Source organism: Erpetoichthys calabaricus, chromosome 3 (assembly GCF_900747795.2).
Source record: "Erpetoichthys calabaricus chromosome 3, fErpCal1.3, whole genome shotgun sequence".
Classification (NCBI taxonomy): domain Eukaryota; kingdom Metazoa; phylum Chordata; class Cladistia; order Polypteriformes; family Polypteridae; genus Erpetoichthys; species Erpetoichthys calabaricus.
Genome location: NC_041396.2, coordinates 270,158,922 through 270,183,777, shown reverse-complemented (window position 1 = coordinate 270,183,777; position 24,856 = coordinate 270,158,922). Strand labels below are relative to the sequence as shown.

At 38.8% G+C, this 24,856-nt stretch overlaps 1 protein-coding gene across 3 annotated transcripts in view; it reads right to left on the bottom strand.

Annotated features, from left to right (window-relative positions):
- LOC114648927 (guanine nucleotide-binding protein G(I)/G(S)/G(T) subunit beta-2) overlaps nt 1-24,856 on the bottom strand; it is a 214,817-nt gene that overhangs the window by 49,023 nt on the left and 140,938 nt on the right. For all 3 annotated transcript variants that reach the window (XM_051925125.1, XM_028798272.2, XM_051925124.1), the window contains exons 2-3: nt 1,392-1,508; nt 778-816 (exon numbers count right to left, since the gene is read on the bottom strand). In XM_051925125.1, the coding sequence (XP_051781085.1) occupies nt 778-816; nt 1,392-1,448 (96 nt within the window). In that variant the 5' untranslated portion in view covers nt 1,449-1,508. The remainder of the gene's footprint in view (nt 1-777; nt 817-1,391; nt 1,509-24,856) is intronic.

Below are 24,856 nucleotides of genomic sequence, written 5' to 3'. Positions count from 1 at the left end.
GCTATGGCATGATGTGTGTTCAGGGGTTCTTGCCTTTTGTTTAAACTGGCCAATATGGTAGAGAGTCAGCTTCCTAGCCAGTAGTTCTGTGGTTAAATGACGTGTATGTTGCCTTCCTTCAATCAACATGGAAAATACATTAGCATATTAAATACAGAGGATCCTGAGTCAGAGAGTCGTAGCCAGAGTCAGAAGTACCAGAAACTAAAGAGTCAGAGTCGAAGGATTTATCCATTGACTCCACAGCTTTGGTTACCAATCCCCTTTTTAAAAAAAAAAAAAAAAATTGTGTAACTGACTCCTCATATACCATTTGGGGGCAAAATCATGGGGTCATTTGATGTAACTAGTTCAAGACTTTTTGATCAGTTTTGCCAAAGACACCTATTGGTTCACTCTTAACTAATTTCAAAGGATTCATAAGTAAATCCTAGGAACACAAAACATTATTGAGTTAGAAGAGAATATTGTCCCAGGGGGATAATTAAGTGATGAACTATGGATAAGATAAAGAGAAGATGTCCAAATATATGGACATAAAGTAGTAGAAAATTTATGCCCACAAAAATGATCCAAGATTCCTCCCAATAAATAATAAAAAAAAAAATTTGCCCAATAAAAATTATATAACATAGCTTGCTACCTGTAATGGTTATTTTAAATGGAAATCAGTGCCAAAGTCTTGACTAAATATTTCATTACAGATATAGTACTGGTGCACTAATTAAATACTACAGAGTACATGGGTAATAAAGTTGTCTGATCACAATTGCTTACCTGGGTTAATGTGGAATCGCCGCATGCTTTCCGTGCATCCTGTGGCAGAAGAATATGGTATTTAATAACTAAGGAATATTAGCACAAACATTAATAAACAGAAAGTAAGCAACGTCAGAAGAATATTTTACCTGATTTAAAAAAAAAAGTGAAAATACTGTTTCTAAATAAACTAAGAGAAATTTTGAGAAATTATTTTCAAATGCTCAGAGGGCAATCGTGACAACTAAAGCCTCAGCCCAAGCAACAAACTATTTTGTCACAGCTCCCTTTAAGGATACTCTGTTACTTATTATACTTGCTATTGTTACTTGTTATTAACTTGCTCGACAAGAGCATCAGGTTAATTTTGTAGTTTGTAGAATTTACTAATATAGGATCAGTAGTCAGATACTCACAGCTTTCCTACTGTCAACTGAAAAAGTTTTGTAATTTGGCATTAAAGATTTAAAAAAAAAAAAAAACCTCAGTTTCTTACCGACTCAAGATACCATTAATAAAACACATTAAAATATATAAGGCCAACAATAACAAAATACCCCGAAGAAATATTAAAAAAAAAAAAATTAAATTAAAAAAAAAAAAAAGACAAAATAAGACTGGGGTGTACTTACCCTGATCTGATTTCGTAGTTGCTCTGCCTCTTGGCGCAACTGTTCCAACTCACTCATCCTTGGTAGAAGCTAATGCTCAGATGTTACCACCACCACCACCACTTGGCCAATCAGTATCTATAACATAAAAGTCAAAAATGTATTTAGAAATAGAACAAAAGAAAAAACTTTGCATACAAGAATAACCAGTTTACTTGGTATCCTAGGTAATAATTCCAAGCTACTATTTTGCATTTTTCTGCATTATAAAATAAATATAATACAGATAGCTCACACTAATAAAAGATACATGAAAGCACCAGTCAATCTCAATTTCTTCATCAGTGCATAATCTTACATTAGCATTTCTATTTGGAAAACAGTTTTAAATATGTGCAGCAAAAATGTATAACAAAGAGAATGTAATAATATAATTATTACTATAGATATTTATTTAAAACCAATAATAGAAACCAACCAATTCTATGTTGTTTCAATTAATATAGTGTTTATCTGCTTGCTTAATGATGCTTTGTTATGGGCTAAGTGAATAAAATAAAGATACAAAACAAAAAAAAATGCAATCACAGGCAAAAGCATTTGGGTATGGGGGGCATTGGGTCAACGGCCTAAGTCTACCACCATCCCACAACCAAACACAATGCTCCTCAAGTTTGGGAGACAATGCTAAAGAAATGTCAAACTGCTAAAAATGATTTGAAAAAAAGACTATCATTCAGTGTGTGACAATGCATTTAAAGTCTACAGCAATTGGTCATGCTCTCTCTCAGGGTTGGGGGGCGACTTGTTTTTAATCCTATCTTTTGTAAAAATTGATCTATTTGTATGGAATGATTACAATAAAATAAAAAATACATATATAAATAAATAAAGTCTACAGCAACACTTACGCTTGTACATACAATATTTGCAATTATTGTGATTAATGTTTTATGAAAAATGCAACACTTCAAATACAAATTTGAAGCAAAGAACTCACATCAATCTCGTCATCATTCAAAACAGCACAAACGTTCTCTATAAAATAAACTCTTAAAAATAGCAAACAATGCCTTTCAAGTAGTATACTAAACCTCTGCTCCACTGTGTATCAAAGACCAGGATCCTCCTATTTATTGGGATTTTTAACACTTCATTTAAATAAAGGAATTACAACACTAGTTTTCTGCTGAATCATTCAGTATCACCGACAAACTTCCAAACTCGAGCAATTAGTGCTGTCAACGATAGGCCAGTGAATCCAGGCAAACTGAGTTATGATTTATGTTGTAGCCTATGACTTTATACTTCATGTTCAGTAGTAACATAACTATGCAAGTTTTTTGGGGAGTTGTTTTGCAGCAATTACATGTGAATTTACAAATTCTGCCACCAACAACAGAAAAGTCTGCCGCTTGAAAAAAATTTGGTTCTTAACACGTCAGACTTTTTTCTGATCCTTCAGTATTCCTTCTTGAATCCACAACCTGGACAGTGAATACATTGCATTATTGCCACATTAGGTATAAGACAAAAGTGGTAAAATTAAATCTACATAAATTGTTTCAAAAGTGTACACAATGTCAGTGCTTAAAAAGAGAAATTAAAGTAGTTGCTATTACATCCACAGTGCAGAACCTAAAACATGTGATTTGAATAAGTTTCAAGTCCACATTTCTTACCAACAGACAGTTGACAAACTAAGCAGCATAATGTCCAAAATCATCAGTACCCTGGTTAGTTAATCAACACACATGCATAAACCACTGGATTAAAAACAGGGAAGGAATTTTGCTTAAAAAGTATCATATAAATTCTATGTGAACACAACAAAACTATTTGATCAGAGAGGTGCAAATCTTGAGTTTAAGAAAATGTTTTGATAACAGTACCATATGAAAGGCTAGTAATCAAAGTAAAAAAAAAGTATGGTTTTGATAGAAAGAAAAAAAAAAACATCTCGTATGCATATACCAAAAATTGTTGAAAAGTTTTCAAATATGCACATTTTGTATCCATTGGGCAGTTACATTCTGTTGAAAGTATTCAGCACTAACATTTGCGATGGACCATCTTAGAATGTATTTTATAATGCATTATATTTTTCACTCCAAAAGGTGGCACCACTGAAAACAATAGCACTGTTTTTGAGAACCCTCCAATGCCATGTAACTGAGGCAACAGACAAACTGACACTACAGTATAACTTAAAAATTATATAAAAACAGTTAAGGAAATAAATAATAGAGTAATAATCCCACTTGAGTCCATTAAACATAGTGCCAATCTGTTCTCATTCATATAGCTAAAGGAGAGTAAGAACAAATTGTGCAAATAAATGCCACTAACAGCTAATGATTGCCTCCCAGGGCTAGAGTTCGAAACACCACGATCAGATCATCAGCTGCTTTCCTCAGTGTAACAGTTAATATGTATTATGGACTAACAGTTACTCTGCTAAATTCATTTAAATAATGCTTCTAAGCCAGTTTTTAGTTTAAACATAAAACACAACATGTTAGCTAAGCAAAATGGGAAATGTAACTTTATGCCAGTGTACAAGTGTCTCAAAGGGAATGTCTGTGTATGGAGTTGTAAGGGAACTGTGTATACTGAGCGAGTCTGCCACTTTAAGAATACTACCGCAAGTAAAAGTTTCAACCTGATTGATGAGTGTGTGCAATCTGGAAGACAGGAAAAATCCATATCTTGTGAAGCCAGAAAGAGAAGCCATACTTTTATCACTTCAACAGATCAAATCTAATTTCAAATCAAATCTACTTAAGTAGCACATTTATGTGTTTTGACTGATAAGAGAAGCATTTTTGTGAACTACATTATCAGTAATATATGTGTTATGTTACTTATCAAGCAAGTTTCAGTCTGAAAAGTATAAACTAATACATTTTACCGGTATCTACCCAAACTGTCAGAATTTATTTTGGGTATACTAATCATTCAAAATAAAATGTACAAATGATTGCAAAATGGGCAGGAACAGAAAAAAATAAGTGACGGTTTCCAAATTAGACGATGTTAAAAGTGGAGTCAGGGATCAGTACAGAAACTCCTTTTTAATGAACTGAAATGACCCTGATGTAAAATTAACTAAGAAGATAAGATGGCTAGATTTGCAAGTGGTACCAACTACAAGTAAAGATTGATATTCTAAAGTCAGCTGAATCATTAAAGGGTGAATCTGAACAGAATTCAGACTAGTACAGATATCTGGAAAATAAATTTAATTCTAGTAAATGTTTTAAAATTAGGAAAAAAGATGATTAGACATGACTACACAAAGTTGAAAGCACACAAAGTATGAAAATCACTTGGGAGTCAGTGTGCTCATCACTGTCGACATCCAGACACTGTAGTTATGGCACTTAAGATGCTGGATTACAGAACACAGTAGGTTTACTACAAATCAAGAAACATTATTCCTTGGTCACAAGTAAAGTTTCTTGAATATATTTAAGCCTTTTCTTTCAGAATTACAGCAGTACACAAAGGTTATAGAAAAGCAACTAGAAGAGGAAACTCTGAAAAAGGTTAATCAGGCATTAAGAGAAGGCATGATAAAGTTGTTCAAAATTATGAAAAGAATCAGTAGGTTGGACTCAAAAGCTAGTTCTTCAACCAGGTTTCTGCCCATTAAATTTACACAAAAATTGCCCTCAGACAACAGACAGGTAGACAGATAGGCAGACATAGACAGAACTTTAGGAACCTTCAAACTTTGACAGGATATTTGTATAAGTTAGAGGTGACCCAGGACATGGTGCGTTTTACTGAATGACCTGTCCCCATTAAAATTGTTGAAGTTCATTTGGACTGTGGTTTCCAGAGAGACACCAGCGTTTCCCCTACATAGAAATATAAAGTGTAGAGTGAACTGCTGTAAACATTTCTACTGCTGCAAAAAAAAATTATACAGTGTGTAATGTTTTTCAAAATTTATGACTTGAAAAAAGTGCATGTGTAGGAGCTGTTTGGTTACTAGGCAGATAAAAAAAAAAATTAACACTTCTGTCTTTAGCATTTAACTTCTCTGTTAAGACTCTTTTTTGGGTTTAGTCAGAGAGATAGATATTCCAGCACTCAAAGGGAATGCACATAAGTGCAATTTTGAACACAAATCATACAAATTACAACACAGGTGATGTAGCACATGTTGCTGTGATTCCTCATTGTGCCTGCAGTAAGGCCTTTTCTTGCCCTACACAGATGCACCCTCAAAATCAATTTCAACCAATTACAAAATACACATTTGGAGTTGGTGTGCAACTGATTTACACATATTTCAGTTACCTGCTGCTACATAGTTATACAGTATGCTTTTTCCACAGGTATCTTTATGCTCCATTTAAGAAATACAGAAAAATACTTTTATAAAAAAAAAAAAAGTTAAATCTTTATTAACCTCCACAGGGTTAGACCAGAACATCACTCAGGCTGTAAAAACAGTGTGAGAAGCGTTACTTCTGAGCATCACTCTGGCAACTGTATAGACGTGTCTCGGGTAAGTGTTAGACCCAAGGATTACTCGGGCAGTAAAAGTGGCAACAGTGTTAGTGTCTTGTGTAAGCGACAGGCCCGAGTGTTATGCGGGCAACAGTGCAGACATGTCTTCTCCTAGCCTCATAATGGCGTCTCATAAGAAACATTTTTCAGCAGCCCAGGTGTTGTAAGCTTTGACAGTGATATGAGCAGCGATGATAAAGTGAATCTGTCCTCAGGTAGTGAAATTGAAATGGACAGTGAAATCTAAAGTTATTCTGAATATATTCTGAAAGCGACGCTCATGTCAGTCTCACTTGTGCAGTGTGTTTTTCAAAAGCTGATCAGTCTGGAAAGAAAATCTACAAGGAATCACACTACTATTGTCCCGACTTTGACATTGGATTGTGTATTTCAGTGTTTCAAGATATACTACACAAACACCTTTTGACAGCATATATGGTATTAGCATTATTTTTATTAATATTATTCATTATTATTATGAATTGTATCATTATTATACTTTGGACATTTCTGACTTTGTACATTTAGTGTTTTCCATGTTTTATATTAGAATGATGAGATTTAATAAATGTCTTTTTTTCAAGCCACAAAATTTAACGCTAAGGAGGCTACAACATTCTGCTACTGCCTTAAAATTCTATGTGACCACAAGGCATAACTGCTTTCAACTGGGTAAATGTGTATGTATGAGCCCTGTGATGGATTTGTGCTTCTTCCAGTGTTCGCTGCTGTCTTGTGAACACTGCACAAAAAAAAAAAAAAAAAAAGGTCCATCCCCAAAAGTTATCAATTAACAAAGTGTCCAGATGATGAAATGTACAATGTTTAATCCTTTTGTCCATCTGCTAACACTTTTAACATGCATGCAAGTAAAAGTATTAAAGTTGGTGTTTAGATCGATACTTTGGATATTAATATTGAAATAATCTGTAGACTGACTTTTAAGACCATGGTACGTCAATCCCAAATTCCTTCCTTTACAGTAAAAGTATTAAGCTATGCACACAAATACAAGCAGAAATTTAAACAAGAAAATTAAAACAGAAAAAAATTCCTTTTCTTAAGCGTAGGATGAAGGCCAATAATGTCTTCCACAGGGAAAAAAAAATCACTTGGTTACCATGGTGACCAGCATCAGTAAGATTGGGTTATGCCAGATCGTGCTGGTAGAGCAACTGCATTTCTGTGCCCAAACCTCCTCCCCAAATAAAGATCTCATTCAATATTCACATAAGCAGATGGGGAAAAGAAGAAGCTTCAGATGTATTATGAAGTAGGAGGATGTGATCGTTCTGATACCCTCTTTATAAACTGCCAGAATACTTCACGTTACACAATGAGCTAAGCTAAACAGCTACTGTTAAACAGGATCAATTACTGTAGTACCAGTTGAAATATTACTTGTAAATCGAGCTTAAATAGATGAAGGAAGATAAAAGGAGCGCAAAGAAACACATTCACTCATGTAAAATAAAATACCCTATGTATTATATTATATTTATATATAATAAACCACTAAGATCTGAATGTCATGTGTGCCATGTCCCTCAGAGCAGTGTAACTGGTCAGTTTGGCTTTGGTGTGATTGATCAGTTTGTCTTTGGTAATGAGATCAAAAGAGGAAGTTTGATTGAGTGAGACAGACAAGGAGGAAGAAAAGGTGTAGCATGCATGCAGAGAGTTGGCTTCTAAGACGGTAAGTATAAACATGGATAAGAGGCAAGCAAGGCACCTTGAAATGACAGAGAGGCAGGCTTTACAGGAATGCACCCAACACAGGAAGCACTGATCAAGACAGGTTCTGACAACTAGATACCAAGGAAAAGCACTAAAAGTACACATAGGGGGAAGAGATATCAAAAATTTTAAAATTTATTAAATATATTGCCTGTCTTTGACACAGGCAACATGGCTAGTATTATATAAACACAGACACATACAAAAATTCCTTTAAAAAGTCTGTTATACTGCCAAAACTATAACGTGACAGAATGAGTATTGTAGATTCACATACAGTATTTTAACAAGGGGGCTCCACCCCCTGCTCGCTTCGCTCGCCTACCCCCGGTGTTGGGTAACCCAAAATACATTGATGAATGTATGAGATATATTGGAGTGTAAAGGTGTAGATGACGAACAAAGGTGGAGCCGTGCCTGCTTTGCTTGCGGCATTTCAGACGCGCGCTGTAGGCGCCTGCGTTCATTGATTGTATCCAGGCGGGCTCATTTTTGTATCTCCGTCAGTTGTGCTCTTTCGTTTTGAACCCGTGCCTGCTTTGCTTCCGCAGTTTCTGACGCGCGTTGTAGGCGTCTATGTACATTGTATTTGTCCATGCAGAGCTGTTTGGTTATGGAGCCGAGACAGTTTTGCTTCCGCGGTTTCAGACGCGCGTTGTAGGCGCCTACGTCTATTGTTTTTATCCATGCAGGCTCGCTTTTGTAGCTCCGTTAGTTGAGCTGGATCGTTTTGGAGCCGTGACTCCATTAGTTATCCGTTGTCTACAGTTACTAATATGGATAATTGCACTTACTGTTAATACGGAGCGTTTTCTGTGGTTGTACCATTAATAATGCATCACTGTAATGTGATTCACATATGCTATATGGTGTGGACGTGTGAGGATGCCGTACGTTTAATACAGTGAGTTCGTTTATTCTTATTACCCGGACCATGCTGTGTAGTGTGGACGTTTAGTTCAGAAGCGCGTTGCATGCGCCTGCGCCTTTCGTACTTTCTCGCGCCTTCCGTACTCTCTTTGTGGACCTTTGCGGACCCCGTAGTGTCTTACGTTTGACTCTGGGGTGCAGTGCAGAATCCTTTTTTCTATGTGGCTGTGTCGTTAGTTGTTAGTTATGGGCACGTTGTTGCTTCATGTCCTATTTACGTTAGTTGAGCTCTTTCGTTTCTGAGCCGTAACTCCTTTGTTCGCGCTGGATCAGACGTCACTTGCAGTTTATGAGACACGTGCTGTAGGCGCCTGCGCACTATGTCTCCTGGGTCCATCGCCGTGTGCCTGCGTCAATGCCTTCCGGTTTACCGAGACCTGCGTCTGTGCCTTCTGGTTTACCATTCTCGGTTAGTAATATGGATTATTCTTTCACTTCCCTAGCTATAGTCTGGCATCAAGAGTTAAACCTGATAAGGATGCTGAAACTAATCTATGGATAGGGATGGGTATCAAAAACCGGTATTAAATTGGTACCAGTTCCAGACTGGTCAGTACCAAATTACCAATAACTTCAGAAAAAATGGTGTTATCTGTATTTTTGTAACGTTAATTCATTCCAACATTAGTAGTGTTTTAAATTCTTAACTGTCCCTAATGATAACCACACAGCAGGTGTTAGGTAATCAAGTTTTAGTCATGTAGCTGCATGTTTACATTCTGTGCTCTCCAGCCATCATGACAGATACAGTAAAGCATTTGAAACTGTGGACTCACTTTAGTAAATGTAATGATAATGCAGCTGAATGTAACATATGTAAAAAGGTACCTGCATGTAAAGGGGAAATACTAGCAACCTCATGAAACACAAGTACAACATAATATAAAAGTAAAGCAGTGCAGCGTGTTTGACTGCTTCAAGAAAGTGGCTGGTAAAACATACTCTGCAGCCTCCCAGCTCCAATGCTGCCAGAATTAGCCAAACTGAAAATGCATCTGTCAAAAACATCAAGACAAGGTAGCATTTGTTATTATAAAAGCAAGTCTGTAGGTACTGACTCGGAACAAAAAACATGAGCATCATTTTTAACTTCAGACAGCGTCAGTCAAGCAGCAGCCGCCGCTTTGTCAGTGAATACCAGAATTCTGACCCCCAAGTCCATCCAGTTCTCAATCGCGTGACTTGGAAAAATTAAGGAAAAACAGCAGAATGTCACAGGGCTGCTGCAAAGTTTATTGTGAAAGCTTTACAGCCCTTCATGAAAGGGGCATGGAGATGGTTTAGGTATGCATAGCATAAATTGCCAACTGCTAGGCAGTTATTTAAGTTTGAACCGAGTTGTCCCGACAACAAGGGATAAGTTAATTTACAAGCATAATAAGTGTAGCCCTTTAAAACTTGAGTTATGAGGTGGTAATAGTAATGTTCATAGCTCTCTATTATAAAAAAAATCCTGTAGAGAAACAGTACGGCTACGATACGTGATCTTCATGTTAAGATCACGGAAGACACTTAAAAGACCCGCAAGACTAGAGATTAAGGTTCCAGCGAGACGCTTCGCGGCCAAACATGAGACTTTGTGCCAAGAGATTGACCCAGGACTGTCTCGCGATGAAGCAGAACATGAGATTCTTGCAAGACACGCCCTACATACAAATAAATAAGAGCAAGGGCAGCCAGCAACACACTCACTCAGTCGTGTTTTGGCTTAGAGCACACACAGATCCAGGGCTCTCAGCACATATAAAAGCGAACAAGGACAATACGTTATAAATGAAACAGACAACTAAGCGAAGAAGAACGCAGCGCGGAGAAAAGAGACTCAAAAGCATTGGAGAGACAAAAAAGAAAAAAATAATCTAGGTGCAACTTCAGAAAAATAAGGAAGGTAATTATCAGCCTGGAACAAGTGGAATTGAAAAAAAAGCATGTCCAATCAGGACGTTTGCACTATACACATGCAGAGCAGGTTACAGATTATTAAAGCAGTGGAATTCGAAAGGCTCAAAAAAAATAAATAAATAAATAGTTGGCACGATACACATGTGGAGAAAGTTAAAGAATATGAAAGTAGGAAAATTAGAAAGTATAAAATAAAAAGTAAAGATCGCAGGAGCGCAAACAAACAGAAATCATTACTCGAAAAAGGGAAAATAATCACCACGGACCAGGTGTCATTAAAAAAAAAAGGCAGGATAAAGCGAGGTCAGAAATAAAAGACAGAGTAGAAAACAAAGTAAAATGTCATAAAAAGGTTAAAAAACAAGGGGACCAAACACATGCAGAGCAGGTTAGAGATAAATGAAAACTGGAATTCAAAAGACTCAAAAAAAAAAAAACAAAAAACATAGGCATGAAACACATGCATTAGCGAGAAGAAAGAGAAATTATTACTTGGAGAAATAACGAAAAGGCGAATAGAGATCGAATATATGGACATAGGTGATATGTCAGAAGTATGTAAATACTGTAAGGCGTTTAAGTCAAGACAATTTCAAAAAAGGAGTTCACCTCACATGCATTTACTGGTTACTTTGCAAAAAAAAATTATTAACTGCTGATGATGTAGATCGTTTTGTCTGTGCTGAAATTCCAAACAGAGTTAGCTATCCTGAATTATGGTACAAAGTCTTTAAACACATGTCTCCCTGACCTCATTAAAAAGATTCAGCACGTTGGGACTCGAAAGATTCCAAATATTGTTTTTACAGAAGTTCTGAAATAAAAGTGAAACTAATGAAAAAAGCAACAAATCAAAGAAAACACAAAACCTTAAAAGTGTGTATCCGGAAAAACAAAAACGGGGGGTTGGCGAGCGAAGCGAGCAGAAGCCCCCTAGTTATAATTAAAATTGGACCAAAACAGTTTATTTTATTATGCATGTTAAATTGTTTGGTTATTTCAATGGTAAACTAGAAATTTATTTAACAAAGAGCAGATTCTAGCACGGACTTAACTGTCAGGAGAGCATATACGGATGTGCTGGTGGTTGGACAGACTGTGTTGAATGCCAAACCAGTGAGCTGTGGGGCACCATTCGTGAAAGGCTAATAAAGGACATGTCAGCGAGCACTGTCGAATGTTGTTGCATATGATCAGCTATCACAACCGACTTGACACTTGCCACGATGGACACAAATGTCAGCTTGATTCTGCTGGGAATGAGTGATTTCTGTATGCTCTATTAAAGTGAAGGAGTCAGTTGCTGTATGTTTTTGAAAATAACTGCCTTAGCTATAAAGGAAAAAAAGAGGACAGTGATTTAGTAGCTAAAGTATTATTAAATGTGGTTTATAACGAAGGGTTCAATTTGTGGTAAAGTTATGTAAATTATTGAGTTAACAGGTTAAAATGTTTGTGAGATAAAAGATAAATTGAGTACGAGCTCAGTAGATTATTAAGATTTAGATTAATTAGCTCAGATTATTAACACAAGCTTGTTCATTAAAACTTTGTGCTGAGGACAGTAGTATATAACAAGTTGGTCACATCTGGATTTATTTAAAATTAAAAACTGAACTCAGGTCAGCTCCCACAATAAAACCTGAAGCATGCTACATAAGCAATGTAAAAACAAACAAAATTAGTTGTCTCAGCTGTTTTAGAAGAAAAAAAAAAGTTTAAATTTTTTTCAAACTGTAGGTAGATAGTCAGCCCTTAACCCCAGTTATCCCCTACTCCCACTTCGAGACACAGTATCTCACCACATTATTGGGAATAGTATCGATGAGCAGTATCGATAAAATCCTAATGATACCCACCCTTATCTATGGCACCATCATTAACATAGATACTTAAATCAGTGAAAACGTAGAAAAGTGAGGAAGTCACTAGACTCTGAAAGGAAGCCAGAGTCTAGTAAACAACTGAAAAATGTGTGGAGGGCATGCAATCAGTTCACAGAACTCGCCATAGTATACAACAGAAATCAGAGTCCAAACATCAGGAGATTCTACAAGTACCCATTTTCCCACCTTGCTGCTAAAAACTAACTTACTGCATTTTATTATGCACAAACACCGTATTTTTTGCTCCATAAGATGCACTTTTATTTCCCCAAAAGAAGGGTGGAAATGTCTGTGCGTCTTATGGAGCGAATATTGCGTCACAGACCGTGATGTGTATTACCTGACAGAAGTCGACATCCAGGGGTAGAGGGCGACAATCAGCTGTTAATGGCAACAAAATGGTACATTACGTTACAGGCAGTCCCTCTCTGCTTGGAGGAATGTTAGACTCATTGACTCGCCATCTAAATCTTACGTGTGCATGAGTTACAAAATGTAAACAAATGTAAACAAAGGCAAGATGGCATCGACATCTCACAAGGGAGCGAAGCGAGTGCAGAAAACAAAATATTCAGCAGACGATGTTTTGTGCATTATTGCTGAGTCAGACTGATTTTTCAGATTCTGATTTTGTTGAGAGTGATCAGGAGATCGAGCAAGCGAGTGAGGAACTGGAATCAGCTGATCGGACACCAGCCGATGCTGCTCCAGCTGAGCGCATTCGCGTAGCCGATGCACCTACGGCAAGGTTCGTGTGGGAGGAATACCAAGACATTGATCCTTGGGAGCCAAACTGGCTACCGGACTTCACAAGACAGCATGGCTTGCTGTTGGACACGACATTTTACCAGCCACTGGACTACTTCAGGCTGTTCTTTCCTGAGGCTGCCTTTCAGCTACTGTCAGATGAGACAAACAGGTATGCAGAGCAATTTTTTTGAATCACGGGCTGCACTTGCATCGCATTCTCATTTTGTCAAAGTGGGAACCCACAACAAAAGACGAGATGAAGGGCTTTGTGGCATTACAAATATAGATGGGACTAGACTGGCGATATTACACCCAGGCATGAACGCCAGAAGTTTTGGTCCAAACGTGTTTTGTCCCCTGGTGGCTTTGGACAGGATATGCCGCGTGATGACAGGTACGTGCTCCTGCAAAGTGACTATGAGCAGCGGAGCTTCATAAATTCTGACACTAGTGATGAGGAGTTCTTGGGGTTTCCAGAAAGCTAGAGTGCTTGAACCTTAAAGTCTCCCCTCATTTGTTAATGGCAGTGTTGATGGTTCTTAATACCACTGTTGACTTTACATGGATGAAATATTCTGCTATATTTTATTAAATATATTAGTACACCATTTGTTTCAGAATATTTTTTTTTTCTTGTTTTCCTCCTCTAAACCTAGATGCGTCTAATGGTCAGGTGCGTCTTACAGAGCGAAAAATACGGTACACATCATTTTGATTGATGCCTTAACACAGAATTACCAGAGCCAACGAAAAAACTCGTAAATCTGGCCCACCTTAAATCCCTTCGCACCTCTCCGTCAGCGTCTTTTGTCTTCTAAATGTGTCGATAAGCCCAAGCAGCCTGCTATATCACCCCCTCCCCCGCCTCAGAATGGGCAAAAAGTTCTCCCAGTTCCTTCCTTGATTGATTATCTGGGAGTGAGCTACCCAAAATTTTATGGGGAAGTAATTTGATGTGTGTTTTGTGTCTATAACAATCTATTTAAACACATTGTTAAAACAAATGTTTTTCATGTTTTAGTAAAAAATAACAAAATGTAGACATGAACTGAATATAAAATCCTACTAATAACCTACAAAGCCTTAAATAACTTTGCGCCAAACTACATCAGTGACCTTCTCCATCACTATGTGCCTGCCCACCCACTAAGGTCCTCTGATTCTGGCAATCCTGTTGTGCCCCTCACTAATCTACACTCCATGGGTGACAACGCCTTCAGGTGTATAGCGCCCAGACTCTGGAATGACCTACAAAAATTAATTAGATCAGCTGGCTCTTTTAAAAATTCTTTTAAAAAACAACTCAAATCTCATCTGTTCAGGAAGGCTTTTAGCTCTACTTGACTTTATTGCCCTTCTCTCAGTTTACTTCTCTGTCAAGATGCTCATGTAACCTGTATGTGTGTGTACGAGACCATCAATTACGTTGTCTGTTAGGCTTTTTTTTTTCTTCTCTGAATTCACTATTATAATCTTTATTTATTTATCTGGTTTGTACAATGCTATATACTGTATACCCTGCCGTTCTTTCTTATATTCTGTAAGTGCCTTGAGCATGGGAAAGGCGCTATATAAATAAAATGTATTATTTATTATAATGTGTGAAGGCTAATAGCCAAATATCAAACAAACACTTTCACAAAAGGTGCAAGTACAATACGACACATTATACATTTCATGTCTACATTTTATTTATTAGTAAAACATGAAAAACGTTTGTTTTAACGATGTGTTTACATAGATTGTTGTAGATGCAAAATACACATCAAATTATTTCCCTTTACAATTCTGGGTAGCTCACTCCCAGATAATCAATCAAGGCAGGAACTTGGAGGACTTTTTGCCTGTTCTGAGGCGGTGGGGGATGGTACAGCAGGCTGCTTGGGGTTATCGACACATTTAGAAGGCAAAAGACGCTGACGGAGAAGTGCAAAGGAATTTAAGGTGGGCCGGATTTGCGAGTTTTTTTGTTGGCTCTGGTAATTCTAGTGTTAAGGTCACGTCACATTACATGAGTTTTCCACAGATTTTCACTTGTAGCCTTTCCATTTAAATGTGCTTCTATGAAGCCAGTTACGTAATGTTACATGCGTATGTGCTCGCTCCAATAAAATCAAACTGGTCCAATGATGTCTTCAGTAGTAGGGGCAGGCTCTGTGTGCATGAGAGATGACAAGCAATGAACGCTCATCCAGAAGTACAATGGACAAAACGCAGGGAATAAGGAATGCAGGTGTTTAGGACCTCACAAACATAACAGAAGCCCTTCTGTCTGAAGTCTTACTTTATGTACCACAACAGATAAAAGGGCCAAGAATGTGGCTGAACTCGCCATACTCGTTAAACTTTTCATACAGTGCTGGCTCAGTCAGGTAGCTCTTTATTAGCTGTAATAAGAAGGCACAAGCAAAACCCAGCCACAGGGGATGCACAAACCAGTGTGTTTCTTCGTGCCGGTCCCAAGCTCGGATAAATGGGGAGGGTTACGTCGGGAAGGGCATCCGGTGTAAAATTTTGCCTAATCAATATGCAGACAACAGTACAAATTTCCAAACTAGATCAATCGAGCCCCAGGTTAACAACGACCGCCATCAGTACTGTTAGCCAACAGGGTGCTGGCGGAAATTGGGCTACAGTTGGCGCGAAGGAGAAGAAGGTGAAGATGAGGGGGAGACGTGTCCAGAGGCAGGAGGAAAGGAGGAAAGGAGGAAAGTAAAGAGAGTGGAACGGAGGGTATGAACTTTGAATGTTGGCAGTATGACTGGTAAGGGGAGAGAGTTAGCAGATATGATGGAGAGAAGGAAGGTTGATATATTGTGTGTGCAAGGGACTAAATGGAAGGGGAGTAAGGCCAGGTGGATCGGAGGTGGATTCAAATTGTTCCATCATGGTGTGGATAGGAGGAGAAATGGAGCAGGGTTATTCTGAAGGAACAGTATGTCAGGAGTGTTTTGGAGGTGAAAAAAGAGTGTCAGGCAGAGTAATGATTATGAACCTGGAAATTGGAGGTGTGATGATGACTGTTGTTACTGCATATGCACCGCAAGTTGGGTGTGCATTGGGTGAGAAAGAAGATTTTTGGAGTGAGACGGATGAAGTGATGAACAGTGTACCCAAGGGACAGAAAGTGGTGATTGGAGCGGATTTCAATGGGCATGTTGGTGAAGGGAACAGTGGAGACGAGGAGGTGATGGATAGGTATGGTGTCAAGGAGAGGAATGAAGAAGGTCAGAAGATAGTGTATTTTGCCAAAAGGATGGACATGGCTGTGGTGAATACATATTTTAAGAAGAGGGAGGAAACAGAGTTAAGTACAAGAGTGGAGGAAGATGCACACAGGTAGATTACATCCTATGCAAAAAAGTTGATCTGAAGGAGACTGAAGACTGCAAAGTGGTGGCAGGGGAAAGTGTAGTTAAGCAGCATAGGATGGTGGTCTGTAGGATGACGTTGGAGATCAAGAAGAGGAAGAGAGTGAGGGCAGAGTCAAGGATCAAATGGTGGAAGTTGAAAAAGGAAGACTGCAAGGTTGAGTTTAGGGAGGAGGTGAGACAGGCACTGGGTGGTAGTGAAGAATTACCAGACAGCAGGGAAACAGCAGATGTAGTAAGTGTGACAGCAAGAAGGGTGCTTGGCGTGACACCTGGAAAGAGGAAGGAGGAAAAGGAAACCTGGTGATGGAATGAGGAAATACAGGAGAGTATACAGAGGAAGAGGATGGCAAAGAAGAAGTGGAATAGTCAGAGATGCAGAAAGTAGACAAGAGGACAAGGAGATAAGGCACAAGGTGAAGAGAGAGGGGGCGAAGGCTAAAGAAAAGGTGTATGATGAGTTGTATGAGAGGTTGGACACTAAGGAGAGAGAAAAGGACCTGTACCGATTATCTAGACAGAGGGACGAGCTGTGCAGCAAGTTAGGGTGATAAAGGATAAAGATGGAAACGTACTCACAAGCGAGGAGCGTGTGTTGAGCAGATGGAAAGAGTACTTTGAGAGGCTGATGAATGAAGAGAACAAGAGAGAAGAGGTTGGATGATGTGGAGATAGTGAATCAGGAAGTGCAACGGATTAGCAAGGAGGAAGTAAGGACAGCTATGAAGAGGATGAAAAATGGAAAGGCTGTTGGTCCAGATGACATACCCATGGAAGCATGGAGGTGTTTAGGAAAGATGGCAGTGGAGTTTTTAAACAGATTGTTTAATGGAATCTTGGAAAGTGAGAGGATGCCTGAGGAGTGGAGAAGAAGTGTACTGGTTCCGATATTTAAGAATAAGGGGGATGTGCAGGACTGCAGTAACTACAGGGGGATAAAATTAATGAGCCACAGCATGAAGTTATGGGAAAGAGGAGTGGAAGCTAGGTTAAGAATTGAGGTGATGGTTAGTGAGCAGCAGTATGATTTCATGCGAAGAAAGAGCACCACAGATGTGATGTTTGCTCCGAGGATGTTGATGGAGAAGTTTAGAGAAGGCCAGAAGGAGTTGCATTGTGTCTTTGTGGACCTGGAGAAAGCATATGACAGGGTGCCTCGAGAGGAGCTGTGGTATTGAATGAGTAAGTCGGGAGTGGCAGAGAAGTACGTAAGAGTTGAACAGGATATGTACGAGGGAAGTGTGACTGTAGTGAGGTCTGCGGTAGGTGCGACGGATGCATTCAAAATGGAGGTAGGATTACATCAGGGATCAGCTCTGAGCCCTTTCTTATTTGCAATGGTGATGGACAGGTTGACAGACGAGATTAGACAGGAGTCCCCGTGGACTATGATGTTTGCCGATAACACTGATCTGTAGCGATAGTAGGGAGCAGGTTGAGGAGACCCTGGAGAGGTGGAGATATGCTCTAGAGTGGAGAGGAATGAAGGTCAGTAGGAACAAGACAGAATACATGTGTGTAAATGAGAAGGAGGTCAGTGAATGGTGAGGATGCAGGGAGTAGAGTTGGCGAAGGTGGATGAGTTTAAATACTTGGGATCAACAGTACAGAGTAATGGGGATTGTGGAAGAGAGGTGAAAAAGAGTGCAGGCAGGGTGGAATGGATGGAGAAGTGTCAGGAGTAGTTTGTGACAGACGGTTATCAGCAAAAGTGAAAGGGAAGGTCTACAGGACAGTAGTGAGACCAGCTATGTTATATGGGTTGGAGACGGTGGCACGGACCAGAAAGCAGGAGACAGAACTGGAGGTAGCACAGTTAGAGATGCTAAGATTTGCACTTGGTGTGACGAGGATGGACAGGATTAGAAATGAGTACATTACAGGATCAGCTCAGGTTGGACGGTTGGGAGACAAAGTCAGAGAGGCGAGATTGCGTTGGTTTGGACATGTGCAGAGGAGAGGTGCTGATATATTGGGAGAAGGATGCTAAGGATAGAGCTGCCAGGGAAGAGAAGGCCTAAGTGAAGGTTTATGGATGTTGTGAGAGAGGACATGCAGGTGATGAGTGTAACAGAACAAGATGCAGAGGACAGAAAGATATGGAAGAAGATGATCCGCTGTGGCAGCCCCTAACGGGAGCAGCCAAAAGAAGAAGAAGAAGTCACAAGCATGACAGCACTCTGAAATCTGTTGGGCATGTCACATTTACCTACAGTCGTTTAAACTGAAACGGTCCAGCAACAAGATCATCAACTGCATTTCGCAAATCTGACATACAACATGGTGTACAGAGCTGATAAGATATTGGGAACAGGATTAGTTCATGGACTGTTTAGTGCTGTTAGTCTCCATATTGTGAAATTAGTCAAGAAAAGAGATGCTATCTGCAGTTAAGAAAATTCCTGAGCCTGAAACTTTGGACCTAGGGTCATTACAAAGGCTACAATAACCGAAACAACAGAGTATGAATTTGTGCAGTTACTATTGAAAAGTAGTCAAAACAAAAACATTTGTTAGTACTTTAAAAAAAATGGCATAATGAGCAGTGAATATTTTTATGCTGAAAATCTGCAATGCCAATGCCATGGATACTAGCCTTATTTCAGGACTATGTGGTATAAGCAATGAGAAAATATTAAGTACAATAACTTTTATATTAAGCTTATGAGTCGATTCATTTTTGGTACCTGTACAAGGAAATTATGTTTTTTTTTTAAGGTTCCTTGGACAACATACTAATCTCGGTCTTCAATTTGACTGAATTGTTTTTCTCGGTTAAGGGTTATGCTGGAGACTGACAGCCTTAAAATCAAGGCCTTAAAAGTAACTTGAAAGCAGAGGTTTATATTTTACTTTTCAGACTACAGAGAAAGCCTGATGAGTAAAACATAACTTGAAGATATTATCATCATAAAAATCTACCAGTCCAGTAATTCACATACTGTAGAAGAGCTTACTACACAAGACATCAACCAAATTAAAAGATTAGAGGCATGCCAACCATACAATTGATTTTGTCAAGACTTCTGATACATTGACCAAAGGCCAAAAGATTTCAAGTTTAATTTCATCTAGATAAAACAAAATGGTAAAATCAAACAGAAATACTTAATATCACCAAAAAACTAATTATCATATCACGAGGAACCTGCCATTTCCTGTATCTTTCCCAGCTAAAAACCCTCACTATGGTGCTGTCTGCCCTGTGCTTCACAGTTAGGATGGTGTTACATGAATTAATGCTGCATTCTGTTTGAACTGAAATGTTGGAATTTCCAAGTTGCAAGTAGAAAGTTTCAACCAGAATCCCCTAGAAGTTAAATTTCCTACTTGGAAAGTCAGGACTGGCTCACTGTAAGTCAACAGAAGGGAAAGCTGCAGCATTATACTGTTTATTAGCACTTCTGTCTATTTGTGTCTTATTAAATCAGTCATACAATACTGTTCAACTTTTTCTGTGGACATGATGTCACATTGTGTGGCAGTGTGAAAAATACTGTGTAATGCGTTGTCCAAAAGCTGTCTGTATTCCAAAAGTGCAAGCACAATAAAGGTTTTCTTGGAGATGTTCATATTGGTTTTCTGAATGTTTTTCTGCAACACAGTCAACTTGAGTGTGATGTCATTTCTATCTCTAGCATTCAAGGTAAATGGAATGCAGCATCACCCTTCAACCTCCACACAAATCACTGATTATTTTAGCTTTTTGCCTTGAAATCAAAGTAGGCTTTTCTATCTTTTCTATCTTTATTAAGATAGACCATGAGAATTTTTAAATTTTAGAATTTTTTAAATTTTTAAATAGGAATTTAGCAATCACTCAGTATGTGCTATTGCCAGGCACTGTGGCTATTTAGCACAGCTGTCCCGTAAAACTTATCTGCAACCTGGTGGCAAACGACAATGTATGGACTACAATTCCCATCAGCCAGTGCACTGCTCCAGGTTTAATCAGCGTTTACAAAGTTTAAATAAAACTATCAATAAATTTGACGAGTCAATGGTGGGAACAGCTGCATTTTTCTTCTTCTCTCAGCCACTTTGGGATACCAATTTCATTGTCATGCGCAATTATAGTGTTAATCCTTTTCTTTATGTCTCATCTATTATGATTGCATTTAGACATGTTGCATGTACAAAAACACTTCCATAATCCCAACCCGTTTACTTTAATCTGGACCATTTTCTGAGAAATGTGTTTCCAAAAACAGTGCATGCAGCATTGCCAGACCCTCATGGAGCAGTCTTCCATTTCTTTTAACAAATTCCCACCAATGCCATGCCTACTTTTAGTAGCTTTCACAATTCCAAACTCGCACATGAAACCTAATGCATTCAAAAGGAAACTCTGCCGTTTTGCTTATCATTACCTATTGTGATGTTATAGTTTATACCAGTAAACCCCCGATTCTCTAGCGAATCGCACATAAACGCATGGCAATCACTCTGTGTGTCATATAATCGTTGGAGGGATGACAGATGATGGAGGGTGGGATTGTTTTGGGAGGTTATGGATTTAATGAAATACATATATATGCACATACACTAATACATATATTGTAATTACAATAGAAGTATAATTGTTATTAATGATGTTGAGCTGTCGCACATATACAGGTGCTGGTCATAAAATTAGAATATCATGACAAAGTTGATTTATTTCAGTAATTCCATTCAAAAAGTGAAACTTGTATATTAGATTCATTCATTACACACAGACTGATGTATTTCAAATGTTTATTTCTTTTAATGTTGATGATTATAACTGACAACTAATGAAAGTCCCAAATTCAGTATCTCGGAAAATTAGAATATTGTGAAAAGGTTCAATATTGAAGACACCTGGTGCCACACTCTAATCAGCTAATTAACTCAAAACACCTGCAAAAGCCTTTAAATGGTCTCTCAGTCTAGTTCTGTAGGCAACACCATCATGGGGAAGACTGCTGACTTGACAGTTGCCCAAAAGACGACCATTGACACCTTGCACAAGGAGGGCAAGACACAAAAGGTCATTGCTAAAGAGGCTGGCTGTTCACAGAGCTCTGTGTCCAAGCACATTAATAGAGAGGCGAAGGGAAGGACAAGATGTGGTAGAAAAAAGTGTACAAGCAATAGGGATAACCGCACCCTGGAGAGGATTGTGAAACAAAACCCATTCAAAAATGTGGGGGAGATTCACAAAGAGTGGACTGCAGTTGGAGTCAGTGCTTCAAGAACCACCACGCACAGACGTATGCAAGACATGGTTTCAGCTGTCGCATTCCTTGTGTCAAGCCACTCTTGAACAAGAGACAGCGTCAGAAGCGTCTCGTCTTTGGACTGCTGCGGAGTGGTCCAAAGTTATGTTCTCTGATGAAAAGTAAATTTTGCATTTCCTTTGGAAATCAAGGTCCCAGAGTCTGGAGGAAGAGAGGAGAGGCACAGAATCCACGTTGCGTGAGGTCCAGTGTAAAGTTTCCACAGTCAGTGATGGTTTGGGGTGCCATGTCATCTGCTGGTGTTGGTCCATTGTGTTTTCTGAGGTCCAAGGTCAACGCAGCTGTCTACCAGGAAGTTTTAGAGCACTTCATGCTTCCTGCTGCTGACAAACTTTATGGAGATGCAGATTTCATTTTCCAACAGGACCTGGCACCTGCACACAGTGCCAAAGCTACCAGTACCTGGTTTAAGGACCATGGTATCCCTGTTCTTGATTGGCCAGCAAACTCGCCTGACCTTAACCCCATAGAAAATCTATGGGGTATTGTGAAGAGGAAGATGCAATACGCCAGACCCAACAATTCAGAAGAGCTGAAGGCCACTATCAGAGCAACATGGGCTCTCATAACACCTGAGCAGTGCCACAGACTGATCGACTCCACGCCACGCCGCATTGCTGCAGTAATCCAGGCCAAAGGAGCCCCAACTAAATATTGAGTGCTGTACATGCTCATAATTTTCATGTTCATACCTTTCAGCTGGCCAACATTTCTAAAAATCCTTTTTTTGCATTAGTCTTAATTGATATTCTAATTTTCCAAGATACTGAATTTGGGACTTTCATTAGTTGTCAGTTATAATCATCAACATTAAAGAAATAAACATTTGAAATACATCAGTCTGTGTGTAATGAATGAATCTAATGTACAAGTTTCACTTTTTGAATGGAATTACTGAAATAAATCAACTTTGTCATAATATTCTAATTGTTGGGCTGTGACTCCTTTCGCAAGCGCGTTGTAGGTGCGCGCGTTGTCACAGCATGGACCTTTGGTTTGAGCCCGTGAATCCTTTCGTTTTTGAGCCGCACGCGTTGTCACAGCATGGACCTTTGGGGATTCGGGGATGCCGTACATCCGGTGAGCCATGTGATTGAAATATGCGCTGAATATTGTCGTTTCCGTTGTTAGTTGGTGAGCCCTGCGCCCCGTGGTATGAGACGTGAATCCTTTCGTTTTTGAGCCGTGACTCCTTTCGCAGGCGCGCGCTTTGTCACAGCATGGACCTTTGGTTTGAGCCGAGACTCCTTTCGCAAGCGCGTTGTAGGCACGCGCGTTGTCACAGTTGGTGTGTGCCGTGACTCTTTTCGCAAGCGTGTTGTAGGTGCACGCGTTGTCAGTACATCCGGTGAGCCCTGCGCCCATCCAGTTTACAACCTTCGGTTAGTAATATGGATGGATAAACTTATATTTGAGCAGTCAGACTGTAGGAGCACGAGGCACTTGGACAAACATGCACTTAATTTACTGTGTACTTCGTATGTGACAATAAATCTGACAAACTGACTACTTTTTTTTCTTAAATCAAGTGCATAGCCTTGCATTTTTGAAAAACACATTGTTGTTCACTTGCATATTGTCATTAAGTTCACAATACCAATAAATGGTCAGTGTTAAGAGCATTTTTGAAGTTAAAAAAAAAGGCACTCTTAATGCTTCAGCATACCAAGACATTTTGAATAACACTATGCTTCCAACTTTGTGGAAACAGTTTGGGGAAGGCCCTTTTCTATTCCAGTATGAGTGTGCCCCTTTGCACAAAAAGCAAGGTCCATATAGATATGATATGGTTGGAAGAGTTTGGTGTGGAAGAACTTGACTGGCCCACACAGAGCCCTGACCTCAACCCCATCAAACACCTTTGAGATAAACTTGGAATGGAGACTGTGAGCCTGTCCTTCTCATCCAACAGTGCCCAACTTCATAAATGCCCTACAGAATGAATGGGCACAACTTCCCACAGAAACGCTCCAAAAACTTGTGGAAAGCCTTCCAAGAAAGGGGGGGGGGGGGGCAATTTCATATTATGGTATGCATTTGAATGCTATGTCAAAGTCTCTGTTGATGTACTTTTGTCCATATAGTGTTTTAAATCATTAATTGTACTACTGCCTTAAGCTGTTAAAATATATATTTACTGTATTTATACAAGTGTGTTTTTTTATTCAGTGTGTCAACTAGGCATTTGTAATTCTGGAGGTGTAAATGAAAATGTGTAATTATAAAATTTGGATTACCATTTTGATTATGCAGTAGTTGTTTCTTGTTAAAACTTATGCTGACACACATCAAATAATAAACAATACAAATCTTTAAAAAAGCCTATTGTTTACTAAGCAGCACTGTCAAATTTGGCTTTATTTTTATCTTCTCTGCTACATTTTAGACAAGCTCAATTTTAATTTAAAGGAAAAAAATAAAGGTCTGAATTCCTTAAAGTAGCTTTTCTTATCATTTGTCTAGTTGCAAAAGAGGACTTCTCCGATTTTTTTCCAGTTTATATTACTTTACTTTCTTTAACATAAAGTCTACTGTAATGTACCAATCGCCTCTCATTCAAAGATAAAACAAGCTTTCATGTGCGCTGGCTCAACTATCATAATACCTTGGGTAAAGGAGCACTGCAACTAAATTACCGTGAAGCTTAGAAAAGCAAGGGCTGAAAATATTGGTTTTGGTGATGGGGCTTTTTACCGATCAAGTCCTTTTAGAGGGAAAATTAGCCAATTCCAAGCTCATCTCCTTACTATTAGCCCAAAGACTGCAGAGTGAACACGTTTTCAGGCCTAACCTCATACTTATTAATATGAGGACCCATCTAATGGACCAAGCTTGACAGTTTAATGCAGCTGTATACACAGAATACTAGCTGTAGTCAACTACAGGTGTATGACACTGTAAAGCATATACAGTGGTACCTCTGGTCACGACCGTAATTCGTTCCAAAACTCTGGATGTGATCCGATTTGGTCGCAACCTGAACGTCATTTCCCCATAAGATTGTATGTAGATACAATTAATCTGTTCCAGACTATACAAACTGTATGTAAATTTTTTTTTTTTTCAAGCACAAAAATAGTTAATTATACCACAGAATGCACAGTGTAATAGTAAACTAAATGTAAGAA